Source organism: Palaemon carinicauda, chromosome 40 (assembly GCF_036898095.1).
Source record: "Palaemon carinicauda isolate YSFRI2023 chromosome 40, ASM3689809v2, whole genome shotgun sequence".
NCBI lineage: Eukaryota > Metazoa > Arthropoda > Malacostraca > Decapoda > Palaemonidae > Palaemon > Palaemon carinicauda.
The window spans coordinates 46,674,457-46,691,287 of NC_090764.1; the positions used below are offsets into that span (position 1 = coordinate 46,674,457).

General features: G+C 40.6%; 2 protein-coding genes across 2 annotated transcripts in view; one reads left to right on the plus strand and one right to left on the minus strand.

Moving 5' to 3' along the window:
- Positions 1-16,831, minus strand: part of LOC137631754 (HEAT repeat-containing protein 1-like) — a 622,900-nt gene that overhangs the window by 285,987 nt on the left and 320,082 nt on the right. The gene's annotated exons all lie outside the window — the stretch shown is intronic.
- LOC137631636 (HEAT repeat-containing protein 1-like) overlaps positions 1-16,831 on the plus strand; it is a 122,655-nt gene that overhangs the window by 53,187 nt on the left and 52,637 nt on the right. Inside the window, exons 12-14 of the mRNA XM_068363509.1 lie at positions 13,092-13,270; positions 15,421-15,609; positions 15,754-15,912. Coding sequence (XP_068219610.1) covers positions 13,092-13,270; positions 15,421-15,609; positions 15,754-15,912 — 527 coding nt within the window. The remainder of the gene's footprint in view (positions 1-13,091; positions 13,271-15,420; positions 15,610-15,753; positions 15,913-16,831) is intronic.

A 16,831-nucleotide genomic window follows, 5' to 3' on the forward strand; every position in this document is an offset into this window, starting at 1 on the left:
TAACAGCTTCCATATTTACTGCCGAACTGTATGGCATATTAACCGCTATTGAGAAAATAGCTTTGGAAAAGGAGGGTAATTTTACAATTTTTAGTGATGCAAGGAGTGTTCTTCAAGCTTTAGAAGTTTTTAATTCTAATAACCCTCTAGTTTTAAAGATTTTAGAATGGCTTTTTATTATTGGACGGAAAGGTATAACTGTTCGATTTTGTTGGGTTCCAGCACATGTAGGTGTGTCTGGGAATGAGAAGGCAGATTTACTGGCGAAGAATGCGGCATCCGAGTTGCTACCAAGGAGGTATCCCATTCCATGTAACGATCTCCTACCTTACATCAAGAAATTGGTTTGTGATAAATGGCAACAGCACTGGGACAGTCAAGACGGCAATAAAATGAGGGAAGTAACAAATATCATATCACCTTGGAGGTATAACATGATTCCCCGAAAATGGGAGACGACTCTTTGTCGTCTCCGTATTGGTCACACACGGTTGACACACGAGTTTCTGCTGAAGGGCCAACACCAACCGTATTGCGAGGACTGCTTAGTACCTTTAACAGTGAGGCATTTGTTGACCGAATGCCCTAATTTTACTAACTTAAGAAATAGATATCTGTTTGAGGCTCGAGGTGAGGATGGCAGGTTTATCCTTGCCAAGATTCTTGGACATGATGTGTCTTACTATGCGAGCGGAATTTTTAGATTTATTTCAGAAGCAGGTCTTCTGAAAACTATTTAACTATTTTAATGACTTCTTAATTTTTATGGTTTTAATCGAATTCTCTTTTAATTTTCATATACAGTAAATGGTATCGGCGTCAATGACCTTAGATGTCAGGATGCCAGAAAACTTTCAATCAATCAATCAATCAACCACGGTGTGGACCCGTGGACCGTAACAGTTCTGAAAGAAGGGTACAGGTTACCCTTCCTAGCAGACCCCCCGCCTCTAATACCAGACCTACGGGCAGAGTGGTTGGCTCCCAAAGACCCCTTGAGGAGGACAGCTCTGCAAGAGGAAGTCTCGGCGATGCTGGCGAAGGGAGCGATAGAACCAGTCCAGGAGCCGGGCCCGGGGTTCTACAGCAGACTCTTCCTAGTGAAGAAGGCAACTGGAGGTTGGAGGCCGGTCATAGACCTCTCAGCCCTCAACAAGTTTGTGTGCAAGACCGACTTCAAGATGGACACCCCGAAGTCGGTCCTGGTGTCCTTGAGGGAAGGGGACTTCATGATGTCCATAGACCTCAAGGACGCTTACTTCCAAATCCCAGTCCACCCCTCCAGCAGGAAGTACCTAAGGGTGAAATGGGGTGCCCAAGCATTGCAGTTCAAGACCCTCTGCTTCGGGCTGTCCACAGCTCCTCAAGTCTTCACGAGGGTCTTCACAACAGTCTCAGTATGGGCACACGAACAGGTCATCCGCCTGATTCGGTACCTGGACGACTGGTTGTTACTTTCAGCCTCAGGGGAAGTACTGAGGGAGCAAGGTGCGAAGCTACTGCGGTTCTGCAATGTCCTGGGCATCATCATCAACCTTGAGAAGTCTCAATTGATACCCTCCACCAGGATGAGCTACCTCGGAATGGTCCCGGACTCCCGGTTGGTGAGAGCCTTCCCTTCCACGGAAAGACTAGACAACTTGGACGAGATCCCCCGCCCCTTCCTGTCGGACCAGCCCAGGAGAGCGAAGGACTGGCAAAGATTGATAGGCCATCTCGTATCATTGGAGAAACTGGTCCCCCAGGGGAGGCTCAAGCTCAGGGGGGTCCAGTGGAATCTGAAGGAGCTCTGGAACCAGAGGGACTCCCCCCACAAGGTGATTCCTGTTCTCCCAGAAACGAAGGAAGTCCTAGAGTGGTGGTGTAGCAGATCGAACACACTCAAGGAAATGCCCTTCGCAGCCGACCCTCCCGAGATGCTCCTGTTCACGGACGCATCCAAAGGGGGTTGGGGTGCCCACCTCCTCGGAAGATCAGCAAGAGGCAGCTGGACGGACGAGGAGAAGGCTCAGCACATAAACGTCCTAGAAAGGAGGGCAGTGCGAAGGGCGTGCCTAGAGTTCGTCAATCTTCTCCTGGGGAACACCGTGGCACTGATGTGCGACAACGCCACGGTGGTGGCCTACATAAAGAAGCAGGGAGGACTAAAATCGAAGGAGTTGTGCTACCTCATGTTGGAACTTCTGGAATAGGCCGAGGTGGAGCAGATCAGAATCTCAGCAAGGTTCATTCCGGGGAAAAAGGAACGCCCTGGCCGATGGCCTCAGCAGGATGGGACAAGTAGTTGGAGCTGAGTGGTCCCTACACCCAGAAGTGGCCAAAGTCATCATCCAAAAATGGGGGTCCCCAGTGATGGACCTCTTGGCAACAAGATTGAATGCACAGCTCCCCGTGTTTTGTTCTCCTGTGCCAGACCCAAGAGTGGCGTTGGAGGACGCCTTCCAGCACCCTTGGGACAATCTCGACGTTTACGCCTTCCCTCCTTTCGCGATGCTCAGGCAGGTGCTCAACAGAGTAAGGAGGGCCCACAACCTGAAGATGTCTTTGGTAGCGCCCTGGTGGCCGAAGAGAGAATGGTTCGTGGATCTAAAGGAACTAGCGTGTCTTCCACCTTGGCCCCTCCCAGACAGGCCAGACCTTCTCCGGCAGCCCCACTTTCAAAGGTTCCATGAGAACCCTCGGTCCCTCCGCCTTCACGCGTGGAGGTTACCGAGCGTCTCCCGAGGAAGGAAGGCTATTCGTCGGGAACAGCAGCAAGGATGTCAGGGTATCTGCGACGTTCATCGGCAGCGGCCTACCAAGCAAAGCAAGCCACTTTCACTAAGTGGTGCTCCTCCAGGAACATCAAGCCACTGAAGGCCTCCATTCCGGAGGTTGTGGACTTCTTGGTCTATCTCAGGGACGTGGTCAAAATGTCTATTCCGGCCATCAAGGGAGTCCGTGCAGCGTTAGGCCAAGTTTTCCTCCTGAAGGGCATCGACCTGGGAGCCTCTAGGCATATCTCGATGCTCATCAAGAGTTTCGAGCAGGCATGCTCCCTCAAGCCGTTAGGGTGCTACAGTGGGATGTGGCCAGGGTCCTGAAGATGTTATCAGAACCGCCGTTCGAGCCCCTAAAAGACATCGTGGACAAGGATCTCACCCTCAAGACTGTTTTTCTGCTGGCATTGGCCTCAGCAAAGAGGGTAGGGGAGATTCATGGACTGTCTTACGAGGTCTCGTACTCGAAGGGTTGGCGAGAGGCTTCCTTCAAGTTTGTACCATCCTTTGTAGCTAAGACCCAGAATCCAGCCGTGTGGGATCCCAGGTTTGAGGGCTTCTCAGTACCAGCAATTCCTCGCTCGGACAACCCGAAGGACTTGAGGCTGTGCCCTGTCAGGGCAATAAGGAAATACCTAGAGAGGACGGCTAGACTTCGGCGTGGTATCAAAAGTCTTTTTGTCTCCACAGGCCCAGTGAAGAAGCCAGTCTCAAAGAACACTATCTCCTTCTGGCTGCGGCAGGTGATTATCAGAGCCTACAGTAGTGTGGGAATTCCCCTGCCGGGCAAGCCCAGGCCCCACGACATTAGGGGTCTAAGTACCTCGTTAGCATTCCAGAAGAATATGGCAGTGGGCCAGATCCTGAGAGCAGGCACCTGGGCTAACCAGTCGACCTTCACGGCTCTTTATCTAAAGGACTATTCGAGGAAGTCCCTGGACGGGTTCTCAATAGGAACCGTCATCTCCGCGCTCCAAACGATTTAACGGCGTAGCCCCAGAAACAACCGCGGATGGTAAGACCAAGAGACACAGGTTCGTTCCTTAACGTCCCTTGTTCTTCCTTCCCCTATTTCCGCTCGAAGATGGACTCGGGTAGTCCCCCTGAGCCTGTTTCAAGACACACGATCATCGGAAGGACATATCTCCTAGGAATTCTTGCAGAGGTGAGTTACTTAGACACTAAGATGAGCTCTTTGTGTAGTTTTCCCTATTTTCCGTGTTTCCTGAATGGCAACAGAACCTAGCCTCCTATCTAGGTTCCCCTGATTATGCTTAGCTCGGTCTCTAAGTCTAGAAGGCCACTCCCACCTCCTAAAGTGTAAGTCTCCTAAGAGTAGTTCAATGTAAGTACTCCGTGTTGAAACAAATCACAAATTTTAAGTAATTTGTATTTTTCCTAACAGTACTTACCTCGAACTACTTTCGGGTAATGGCCCACCCTTCCTTCCCCGAGTGCCTTACTGGACCTCTTAAGAACCTAAGCTACCAATAACTTACTGGAGGTCGAGACCTGAGCAAGCATACTCCCTGACCCTGGGTTAGCCTCAGGGCGCGTATCACTCCGCCTGAGGTTAACCCTCACAGAAAACGGGAGTAGGGTAAACTTCACAAAACTCTGGTCGGATGGGAGGAGATCCCAGATACTGTACTCCTAAGTAGTTCGAGGTAAGTACTGTTAGGAAAAATACAAATTACTTAAGATTTGTGATTTATATGTAAAATTTTTAAAGAATTTGAAATCTTAAATTTTTTTACCCTTAAGCAAACACATGCGCTCAGTGAAGGAATGAGATTCTAGCAGAAAGTGGTAACTGATGTGGCAATGTCTCTGCCTCTTCAGTTTCTCAGTCATATCTGTTGTAATCAGACCTCTCCAGATTGTTTGCTTATTACTGTGTATTAAGATGTCTTCCACTGGTTTTATTACCAACTACTACAAAGATTGTGCCCAGATATTGTTTCTAGACCATGATCCGCATTCCCATTGTGAATCGTGTTGGGAACAATATTGGGATTTAATTAACCATTGTGAAGAGTGCATTTCCTTCTCAGTACCTCTCATAGATTAGTAAGTTTCAATGGTTGCTGGTCAAGTAAATAGTGGCTATGAATAGTAGTTTGCTTTTGTTATACAGTGTTCCCTTGCTATATTGCGACTCATGTTTCGCGGCCTCAGTGCATTGCAGGTTTCTAAATATATCATGTTTTTAATCTTGTGTATTTTCTGCTAAATTGTGCAAACCCGTTATTCTTATTATTCTTACTTCCCAAGCTACGAAAAAGTGTAAATTCCAATAGAAATGCGAGATGCGATTTACCACCTTGTCTGTACTCACTTGAGATCTTACATGGCACAATATTGGCTGACAGGCCAGTAAGGACATGGAGATTTGGCCGTGGAGCACAGTGTCACCTTGCAGCTTCTCCCAAATGCGCATCAGTTGTGTTTACGTCACATTACACTAACTTATCTTCTTGCATTTAGTGAAGTTTTAGTGTGATCTTATTTATGTTTTAAGCCTTACGATGCCGCCCAAACACCCTACTCCTTTCAAGGCCTATAGTAGCGGGCCGCCTAAGTGGCAAAGGAAGATGGTGACCATAGTTGAGAAGTGAAACTTCTCAACTTGTTGAAAGAATGCATAAGTTTTGCGGCAGGCGGACACCACTACAACATCAAGTTGGCCGTTTGCTATATTAAGAAAGATGAGAAGATTATCATAGTCATCATTTAAGCCACCCATCAAAGAGAGTGTGTGAAATTAAACCTTTTATGATTAGATAACTGTTAATAATGTTTACTGTAACTGCTTATACACGTTTTACAGTATGCACTGTACACAAGGAAAATTTTCATAAATACAAAAGTGTTTACTGTATAATACTATATAAGAGTGTTTGAAAAGGTAATACAGATAGAGGGTGGTTTAATATAAGTATGGGGAGGTTTATGAATAAAAGATACATGAATAATAAAATGAATAGTGTTGCTACTTCATGGATTTTCCCCTGTCATAGGGGCAATGGTGTCCGTAACCAATTATTAGCGATAATTGAGGGTATACTGTGTATTAGGAATTTTATACAAATAACTCTTTTTGTGATAACTCAGAAATTCATTTAATTCTTGGCTCAGAGGAATATTTCAGGCCTAACCTGCCTTGTTTCAAACTAACATAACTCCTGACATGGAAACTAATGGTTTTTAATGAACTTTTTAATAAAGTCTAGTGATACATGGTATCTACTAGATCTGAGTTATTCTCGCAGAGCCTCGAACTCTGTATTTACTTTTCCATTCAACAGAGATAACATTGGTCTACCACATTTCTAACTGTTCTTTTGAACACTGAATTTGCAAAGCCTGGATCCTATATCTCTCCTCTTGATAACATATGTATCTCTAAACCACTACTACTCCCTTATGTGCCGATATATTGGTCTTGATATTCTAATACTCCTCTTGTATTAGAATAGCGCCAACGTTATCCCTGCGTGTCGTAAGAGGCGACTAAAAGGGACGGGACGAGGGGGCTGGGAACCCCCTCTCCTGTAAAAAATTCCTGCGAGACATCGACAAGGAGATGGAGCTGGGGGGAGAGTGACTGCTCCCCGCACTCTAGTTTTGGGGTGTTTAAATGTGCGTGGATGTAGTACGATAGAGAGTAAAAGATGTGAGATTGGAAGTATGTTTAGAAGTAGAAGGATGGATGTATTGGCCTTGTGTGAGACAAAGATGAAAGGAAAGGGTGAAGTGATGTTTGGTGAAATGTCTGGTAGAGTGTCTGGGATTGAAAGGGGAAGAGCGAGAGAGGGTGTGGCGTTATTGCTGAGTGAATGGATGACAGGTAAAGTAGTGGAATGGAAGGAGATATCATCTAGGTTAATGTGGGTAAGGGTTAGGTTGGGTAGGGAATGTTGGGCGTTTGTCAGTGCGTATGGGCCAGGTAGTGAGAAAAGTGAAGAAGATCGGAATGAGTTCTGGAATGATTTAACTAGGTGTGTAGAAGGACTGGGTAGAAGGAATTATGTAGTTGTTATGGGTGACTTAAATGCTAGAGTGGGCGCTGGAGAGGTAGAAGGTGTCATTGGTAAGTATGGCGTACCAGGTGAAAATGAGAGTGGTGAGAGACTGGTAGACATGTGTGTTGAACAAGAGATGGTAATAGGTGCTAGCTTCTTTAAAAAGAAAGATAAGAATAAGTATACATGGGTAAGAGTGGCAAATGGAAGAGTAGTAGAAAGGGCATTAATGGATTATGTGTTGGTAACTAAAAGAATGTTTGGAAGATTGAAAGACGTGCACGTGTTTAGGGGTATGGCTAACGGTATGTCTGATCATTTTTTGGTGGAAGGAAAATTAGTTGTAGCAAAAGAGTGGGGGAATAGAGTAGGTGGATGTAAAAGGGAGGTAGTGAGGATTGAAGAGCTAATAAAACCGGGGGTAAAAAGTAAATATCAGGAAAGGTTGAAAATGGCATATGATGAGGTGAGAGTAAGAGAAACTGGTAATTTAGAGGAGGAATGGAAGTTAGTAAAAGAAAATTTTGTTGGGATTGCAAGTGATGTATGTGGCAAGAAGGTTGTTGGAGGCAGCATGAGGAAGGGCAGTGAATGGTGGAATGAAGGAGTGAAGGTGAAAGTGGAAGAGAAAAAGAGGGCTTTTGAAGAATGGCTGCAGAGTAATAGTATAGAGAAGTATGAAAAAATATAGAGAGAAAAAGGTGGAAGTAAAGCGCAAGGTACGTGAGGCAAAGAGGGCAGCTGACCTGAGGTGGGGTCAGGGATTGGGTCAGTCATATGAAGAGAATAAGAAGAAGTTTTGGAAAGAAGTGAAGAGAGTAAGGAAGGCTGGCGCAAGAATTGAAGAGACAGTGAAAGATGGAAATGGAAGGTTGTTAAAAGGAGAGGAGGCAAGGAAAAGGTGGGCGGAATATTTTGAAAGTTTGCTGAATGTTGAGGATAATAGGGAGGCAAATATAATTGCTGTTCCAGGTGTTGAGGTGCCAGTGATGGGAGATGAGAATGAGAGAGAGATAACAATAGAGGAAGTGAGGAGAGCACTAGATGAAACGAGAGTAGGAAAAGCATCTGGTATGGACGGTGTGAAAGCCGAGATGTTGAAGGAAGGGGGTGTGACTGTACTTGAATGGTTGGTGAGATTGTTTAATATGTGTTTTGTGTTGTCAATAGTACCAGTAGATTGGGTTTGTGCATGTATTGTACCACTATATAAGGGTAAGGGAGATGTGCATGAGTGTTGTAATTCAAGAGGTATTAGTTTGTTGAGTGTAGTTGGAAAAGTGTATGGTAGAGTACTGATTAATAGGATTAAGGATAAAACAGAGAATGCAATCTTGGAAGTACAGGGTGGTTTTAGAAGAGGTAGGGGTTGTATGAATCAGATTTTTACAGTTAGGCAGATATGCGAGAAATATTTAGCAAAAGGTAAGGAGGTGTATGTTGCGTTTATGGATCTGGAGAAAGCATATGATAGAGTTGATAGGGAAGCAATGTGGGATGTGATGAGGTTATATGGAGTTGGTGGAAGGTTGTTGCAAGCAGTGAAAAGTTTATACAGAGGTAGTAAAGCATGTGTTAGAATAGGAAATGAAGTGAGTGATTGGTTTCCGGTGAGAGTGGGGCTGAGACAGGGATGTGTGATGTCGCCGTGGTTGTTTAACTTGTATGTTGATGGAGTGGTGAGAGAGGTGAATGCTCGAGTGCTTGGACGAGGATTAAAACTGGTAGGCGAGAATGACCATGAATGGGAGGTAAATCAGTTGTTGTTTGCGGATGATACTGTACTGGTAGCAGACACAGAAGAGAAGCTTGACCGACTAGTGACAGAATTTGGAAGGGTGTGTGAGAGAAGGAAGTTGAGAGTTAATGTGGGTAAGAGTAAGGTTATGAGATGTACGAGAAGGGAAGGTGGTGCAAGGTTGAATGTCATGTTGAGTGGAGAGTTACTTGAGGAGGTGGATCAGTTTAAGTACTTGGGGTCTATTGTTGCAGCAAATGGTGGAGTGGAAGCAGATGTACGTCAGAGAGTGAATGAAGGTTGCAAAGTTTTGGGGGCAGTTAAGGGAGTAGTAAAAAATAGAGGGTTGGGCATGAATGTAAAGAGAGTTCTATATAAGAAAGTGGTTGTACCAACTGTGATGTATGGATCGGAGTCGTGGGGAATGAAAGTGATGGAGAGACAGAAATTGAATGTGTTTGAGATGAAGTGTCTGAGGAGTATGGCTGGTGTATCTCGAGTAGATAGGGTTAGGAACGAAGTGGTGAGGGAGAGAACGGGTGTAAGAAATGAGTTAGCGGCTAGAGTGGATATGAATGTGTTGAGGTGGTTTGGCCATGTTGAGAGAATGGAAAATGGTTGTCTGCTAAAGAAGGTGATGAATGCAAGAGTTGATGGGAGAAGTACAAGAGGAAGGCCGAGGTTTGGGTGGATGGATGGTGTGAAGAAAGCTCTGGGTGATAGGAGGATAGATGTGAGAGAGGCAAGAGAGCGTGCTAGAAATAGGAATGAATGGCGAGCGATTGTGACGCAGTTCCAGTAGGCCCTGCTGCTTCCTCCGGGGCCTTAGATGACCGCGGAGGTAGCAGCAGTAGGGGAGTCAGCATTATGAAGCTTCATCTGTGGTGGAAATGTGGGAGGTTGGGCTGTGGCACCCTAGCAGTACCAGCTGAACTCGGTTGAGTCCCTGATTAGGCTGAAGGAACATAGAGAGTAGAGGTCCCCTTTTTGTTTTGTTTCATTGTTGGTGTCGGCTACCCCCCAAAATTGGGGGAAGTGCCTTGGTATATAGATAGATAGATAGTGTGAAAAGTGCTTTTATTTCTTATCATTTCCACCACTTACCGTGGTTTGACAGGTGTTAAAAGAAGTTCACGATTTCTGCGAACAGCAAGATAACACCAATAGCTCCTGTCTGGTCACAGAGGGAATGGTTCACAGATTTGTCGCACCTGTTGTTGGTGTGTCCAAGATGGTTGCTTGTCAAAGCCAATCTGCCCACACACCTTTCCTCAGAGGGTGGCTCATCCAAACCCCTCCATTTTTTAAATGGCCACATGGAGACTGCACCAGGTCCTCAGAAACAAATGGATTCTAAAACCCTCTAGACTGTCTAATATAGGTTCTAAAAGATACTTGTAGACTACCAATTTTTCATATCAAAGATAATGAAATGTTTATTTTAATAGGTGCAAAGCCAAGTCTGTCAATAATTTAAGTTTAGCATGAATAGCGTTAAAATTTATGGTGCCTTTTTAAAAGGAAGAACTGTTCAATTTTAGCCATTAAGGGATATAATAGTATATTAGATCCATGGTTAGTTCTGTGCTCAAGCTTTTGGGATTAGGTCGGTCCGTTTCAGTTATTTTAGCAATTGTTATATTGTTCAATATTGAAAGACCTCCAATAGAAAGGTCAATTTTCTGGAGTTTGGGTGTGGTTTTACAACATTTAAAAAAATTCAAAATTGCAACAGTTGAAATCATTCTCTTAATGATCTCATGGCTAAAACCCTTTTCCTGTTTGCATTAGTTTCAGCTAAACACATAAGTGGACTATAAATGCTGTTTGTCAAAAAACCTTTGGGAACACAAGATGATACCGTTCCCTTTTGTCTTCCTTCAGAGCCAAAATATGATTTTCAGGCAGAGTTTGCTTCAAGTTTTTCACATCCCTTATCTGAAAATGGATGAAAGCATTTCAGGAGATAACGAGTTTCTTTGTCCAGTAAAAGCCATTCAGTATTATTTGGTGAAAAATTCAGGCATTAGAGGTAGAGTCCCTAAATTGTATTGTGGTTTTAAGGTCCCTAATCGCCCTATGACCAAAAATGCAATGTCACTCATAGTTTGAAGTTTGATCACATTAGCTCGCAAGTAATTAGATGCAAATCTAATGGAAGGCTTGAAAGGGAAAGTCTCTTCGTCACTGGCAGGACATTTCTCCATCTTGGGCATGACAAGATTTTTAGAGATAGATATTTGTAGTCTGAATACGAGACTTCAGTGGGAACCTGTCTGTATCCGACCTTTGGTTAACGGCCCTTTTGTTGTCAATCCCTCTGGGGCAGTGTCTTCTGGAAGCTTGTATTCCCATGTATGGCAGAGCTAATTATGACACAATCGTTAGTCCCTTACAAGGAGTTTCCTTAAAAATGCCCGTTTCAGTCACGTTATGGAAACTTCTAAAACATTTCTTTCTAATGCAATGTGCACCCAATATTGCTCCATATTAAAAAAAACACGATTAGAGACCACATGGTGTCATTGCCACAAGAATGGGTTTTGATAGAAAATAAGGTCAGGTCAGTGGGTGGATGACATCTGGGGAAGTAGGTCATGAAGGGGTGTAGAGATGGACAAGGAATGAGTTTGGAAAGTCAAGAGACCATATACACCAAAAGTGCTACAAAGGGAAATCAGCGTGCTAAGAAAGATCAGGTAAAGATAAAAAAAAATTAATAAAAGAGAATGGAATAAAACTTTCCTGTGGCTGTAGCCTAATTGCAGACTACACTCGCATACCAAAAAAAAAATGAGATACACACATACTCTTTATTTATATGTTACAACTGTTTTGTTCAGTTTAAACCCTTCTTGAAGTTGGTTTTTATAAAACTTTTGTTGATACAAAATAATTCTTCTGTCACTTTGCTGCTTAGGGTTATTGTCTCTTTCTTAAACAGCTGCATTATGCTCAGAATGGTTTAGTTTGAGCATAGTAAATAAACAGAAATATTTTAACATGATTTTATTTTTAAAAATTGCAAAAAAGTAAACATTTCTTATCAAGTTTAAATGAATTAATATAGTATTCTTTACACAATTAGCCACAAATACCTGATCTTACTGTGTATTTTCTTTATCTGAAGCTTTTAACAGTATTTGGTTTTTTATTTGTTGTCAATTTTTGCAATTTTTTCCTTGCTTGAGCTTAAATATCAGAGAGGATATTGTTTTGTGTTGGGCAGTAGTGTTTTTGAAGGACATAATTTTTTCAATTTTTTTATTTTTTTTTATTTTGACAAGCATCACATGAATCCATTGAAAATAGTGCATCATCAGCTAATATGTTGTAAATCAGGCCACTCCCCACAAATCTGATTAGCAATTTATGGAAAGACTGGTTATGGGTCCAAAAATAGTAAAATTTTCTGTAATAGAAAAAAAAACTGGAAAGAAATAGAGCAAGACCCCTTCAATCAAAGAGTATAGTAGCACTTAAGCAAACACTACTCATGTCACATCAGACCTTTTTCACACTCACACTGACCTGGCCTTTATTCGAGATGGCCTTGGCTGATGACAGCTTTGCGCAAACACTAACTAGTTTCATGCTTGCTGCAGTCTATCTTTGAAAAGAAATACAGTATTTCTATGTTAGTGTATTTATTTAATAGTATTGCATCTACCTGAGACAGTGCTACATCTAACTGCATGGAGACTATCCACCGTATTCTCAGAAAAAGACTTTTTGCAGCCCTCTAGATTATTAAATATAGGTGGAAAAAAAAGTCTATTAATAATCTGTATTGAAGACAATGCAATGTATGTTTTGATTGGTGCAAGTCAAGAAATGCATCAATGACTAGAAATAGTTTGGATAATATTGTTAAATCTTTACGTTTCTTTTTTCATGATAAGAAACTCCATTTCTGTCATTAACGGGTATAGATCCATGCTTAATTCATGATAGAAGTGCACAGACAGACAGACAGAAAAGTCAGACCATAAGACTCAAAATAAATCAAACATTTTTTTATCACTTTCAGGACATACGTACTGAACTCTTAAGACATGAATTTAAGTTTTTTTGTTTTTTTTAATTGGAAAGGGTTTACTAACCCTTTAGGAATAAACAGAGTAAGATTTTATCTTGCATCTGTAAGGCTATGACTTATTTATGGACTAGAGACATGTGCACTTGCAGAGAAGAGGCATACAAACAGAATTCAATGTATTTGGTGGGAAAATATTCCAGATGAGAAATTAGTTTTAAGATTTTACTATTGGGTGTAAAGTAATACTTTATATTGTATATCAAGATCTTGAAGATGAGAAGCAATAAAAAGGGGCAAGTAGTAATAGTCAGAAAAGTATAAGGAAAGATTGCATAGATGAGAATTCCAGAAAGAAATTTACCTATCAAAAAGTAATTTCCCATCTATATTGATGTAAAAATATGAAATGTGATTATTGTTGAAGTTTTAATTATATTTTGTTATAAACTTGACTAATAATACATAATTTATCCCATTTTTATTTCTTACTTAGTGTATTAACTTGATTTACACTTGTTTTTTTGCTCTAGGTACACCAATGAAGGTTGTAACACAAGCATTGCTAGTAATAGCTGAGGCTGTTGGAACTTTGAAGGCTCATGCTGTATCCCATCTTGGATGCCTGATGCCTGTAATTACCAGACTTCTTGTGAAGAGTGACACAGATTCCGATCATCTTGCACTGGCAGCAGCAACAGCAACTCATAAGGTTTGTTTTGGAGCATGAACAGCTAAGTAGAAAAATAAGGATGCTTTCTCATTTAATTAAGCCTTTTTTTTAATATTTGATGTGCGATTCATTTTAAGTAGAATGTTTATAAAGCCATTGATATGCACTTGTAGTTGTATTTTATGCTATTCTTTTGATAAAACTGCTGATAGCATTGATTGTTTAGTTACATCTTGTTGTTCAGTCACCACTGTGTTTCTAAAGACAATTGTAAGTACCAAGATATGGGCTTAAAAGGATAGTTTCTTCATGAATATATATGGAAAAACATTGTACTGTTGCTACACTAAAAACTTTATTGGTAAGAAATGGAATTTTTTGTACCTCCAAATAACTGATAAATAAATTATTGTACAGTAAATAGATAACTTCATCAAGTAGAGAACTTGGGTTGAAAAGGAAAACTTACCTCAATAATGAGAGTTGTGATGAGCAAGTAACAATGCAGCCAATCCTTATTTGCTTGCAAATGGTAGAAGAGAAGGAAACTATCATAAAATAGTTGCAATGTTTACAATTTCAATTGTTTTTAAACATTACTTAATAAAAATCAGAGATTCTAATTTTTTTTTTTTTTGTCTTAAAGGATGAGACAGATGATGCAAAAAGAGTAAAAAGATTATGGTCATAGAAAATTAAGTGAAATAAATAAAATATGAGAGAATATTAATGATAAGTATACATTATTGAAATGTGCATTTTTAGTCTTCAAATCTGGGAGATTTAAATCAGATTCCTCTGATTTGTCACAGAAACCATGTAGATATGTTTTGAGCGTCAGACTCATACAAAGTCATCTGTTTAGACTTTCATGTTTGGATATCAATAGGTGGAATTCAAATGCTAATTTCTGAATGTCCCTCTGGTGTTTCCTGAAATAATGAGCAAGCAAGCAAGCAAGGAAAGGATTAACTTTGGAATTCTCTTTTTTACACAAATGCTTATACTGTACACTATTTTCTTTAGTATTCATCTGTAGGATGCTCATACTCAAAGGTATGACATATTGATTTTTTCAGGCATCCATTCTCTCTTATGGCCTAGTACCATCAGTGTACCTCATGTACTAGAGGATTCTTGTAATGTCCCTTCGGCTCCAGCCGATCCATTACGAAGCCTTCTAATTGCTTCCTTTCTTGTTGCCGTCCATCTTTCAACTTATTCTTTTCAGTAGATTTGGCCAGTTTCAACCAGGTGCTGAATGGCCAGCTGGGTCTCATTGCTAAGCCATAGGGTCCATATCACACCCATCTTGTTCATCCCAGGATAATTCACTCACTGGCATCTCTATATATCTGTTGTGTGTTGCTTATCAATGCATCGGTGAATTATGGTTTCATACATTTTCCATTCCCAAGCCATCACCTTATGAGGCATCTTACCAGAACAATATGAATCTTGGGGAATGCTTGGTTAATTCTTTATCTCTAGCTGCACAAATCATTGGACATGTCAATTGAGACACACTTGTATCTCACTTCATCTACTGTGGACTGCCTTTTATTGCAATGTTGGGTTATGGTTTTATACATTATTCCTCTAAAGACATCATTTTGTAAGAACTCCTAGAAACAGTAGAAGCCAAGATTGTGGGAGCCATTATAGCAAAGTATCACATATTTCCTAGGATGCCTGAAAGCTTTAAATCAATCAATCAATCAATCACATATTTCCACGGTACTAAAATTAAAAACAAATTAAACCTTTTGTGCTTTCTCTGTGAGCTACTGCCAAATTCATAGCATTATGGGAACTGGCTTGAAATTTTTATCTGCAGCATCTGATATATTTATTTTGAAAACAAATTTATATTTTTGCTATACTGTAGTTTGAGTTTTGAATCACGTTGCACAGTGATGTTTTGCTGTGATGAATTTTTTGTTATTAAACTTAGTGTTCTTATGTAGTATGAAATTGCCAGTTATCAAGTGAGAATAACTAGAGGTGACTGTGGTAATATGTTCAATGGCAAATTTTCTGTACAATAATGAGTTATACTGTTATCCATTGTGTATCAGAACCAGTATTCTTGGATTATCCAAATACCTTTCTGTAGATCATTATTGCTATAATATATTTGAAAAATATTTATCTGAATTCTTTAACTTTTACAAATTCAAAATTTTCAGATAATTGAAAATATGGCACAATTCCTGTCTCCACATCTAGAAACACTTATTTGTTCTGTATGTCATCTTTGTGCCTCTAAAGATGAGGCCTTTGCCCAAGAATCACGTTTAGGTCTGAGGTTAGCTTCTATGCGAAATAGTCTGCCTCAGCGCATCGAACCTCGACTTATATTACCCAAATTTGCTGCAGTGAGTATTATTTTTGTCTTTAGTCACATTCCTATACTTTTTTAATTCTATCATATTGTTCAAAATGAAATTATTTTACAATAATAATTTTATTTCCACTCAACTGACTATTTTGCCCACCATTTTCACCTTTTTTTCTGACAGGCGTACAAAACATTGTCTGATGAAGATATTCCTGCTTTACAACCCTTGATGATAATGGTGGAAACACTAATAACCAAAGCAGAAAGTAAGGTTGTGGTTGCTCAAAAGCCTGCCTTTGTTGACTTATTCACTCTGGCTTTAGATCTTCGTACTTTAAAGGTAAAGTGTCATTAAGTTTTTATTTTAATAATACTAATATACTTTACATACTAGATCAGTTTGTATGCAATGCATAAACACAGTTGGTGGATTTAGTAGTATATGAACATTGATAAATTTTCTATATAAATGGTGATTTTTTTTTCAGAAAAAGCATAAGTAGCCTTAAAATGAACAGTAAATGATAATTTGTGATTTTTATGTATTTTAGCACAATTTTTACCCTTCATTTGTCACAATAAAGATTAAGTGTATCAATTTTCAATATTAAACTTACCCGATAATCATGTAGCTGTCAACTCCGTTGCCCGACAGAATTCTATGGAGGGATACGCCAGCTATCACAATACTAGAAGGGGGTGTATTTACCAGCGCCACCTGTGGCCAGGTACTCAAGTACTTCTTGTTGACACCTCCTCAATTATTCCTCTGTCGTGCTTCCGGCAAGACGTTCTGGGATACGCTTATGTTCTTGGAGTATTTTCACGACTTTGGTGAAGTATTTCTCTTTGATTTCGGCTGTCGCTTTACTGGAAACTTCTATATTAGCTTAGTTAGCTTTTGGAATTAATTTGATTAATTATGGTGACGAAGAGAGTATGAACTCTCGTTCACCTTTCAATGGCCGACCCTTCCCTTAGACGGAAGTGTTGGTGTCTAAGAGAGTATAGACTCTCTTTCTTAATTTTGCTTAACAAAAGTTATAGATTTATTTTATATCTCTCCGCCTCTTATAGGCCTCTTCGATTAACTTCCTTTTATTATAAACTTATTAAAATTAATTTTTATATTTGTTTATATTCGACCTTCCTAATAGTAGGCGGTCTTTTCTTGGTACCGAAGTTAATTAACATTGAGCCCGTCATTTTGGTTTTACCTGTTAACATATTATGCTATTTCCGCTACAGAGTTTGAAAGA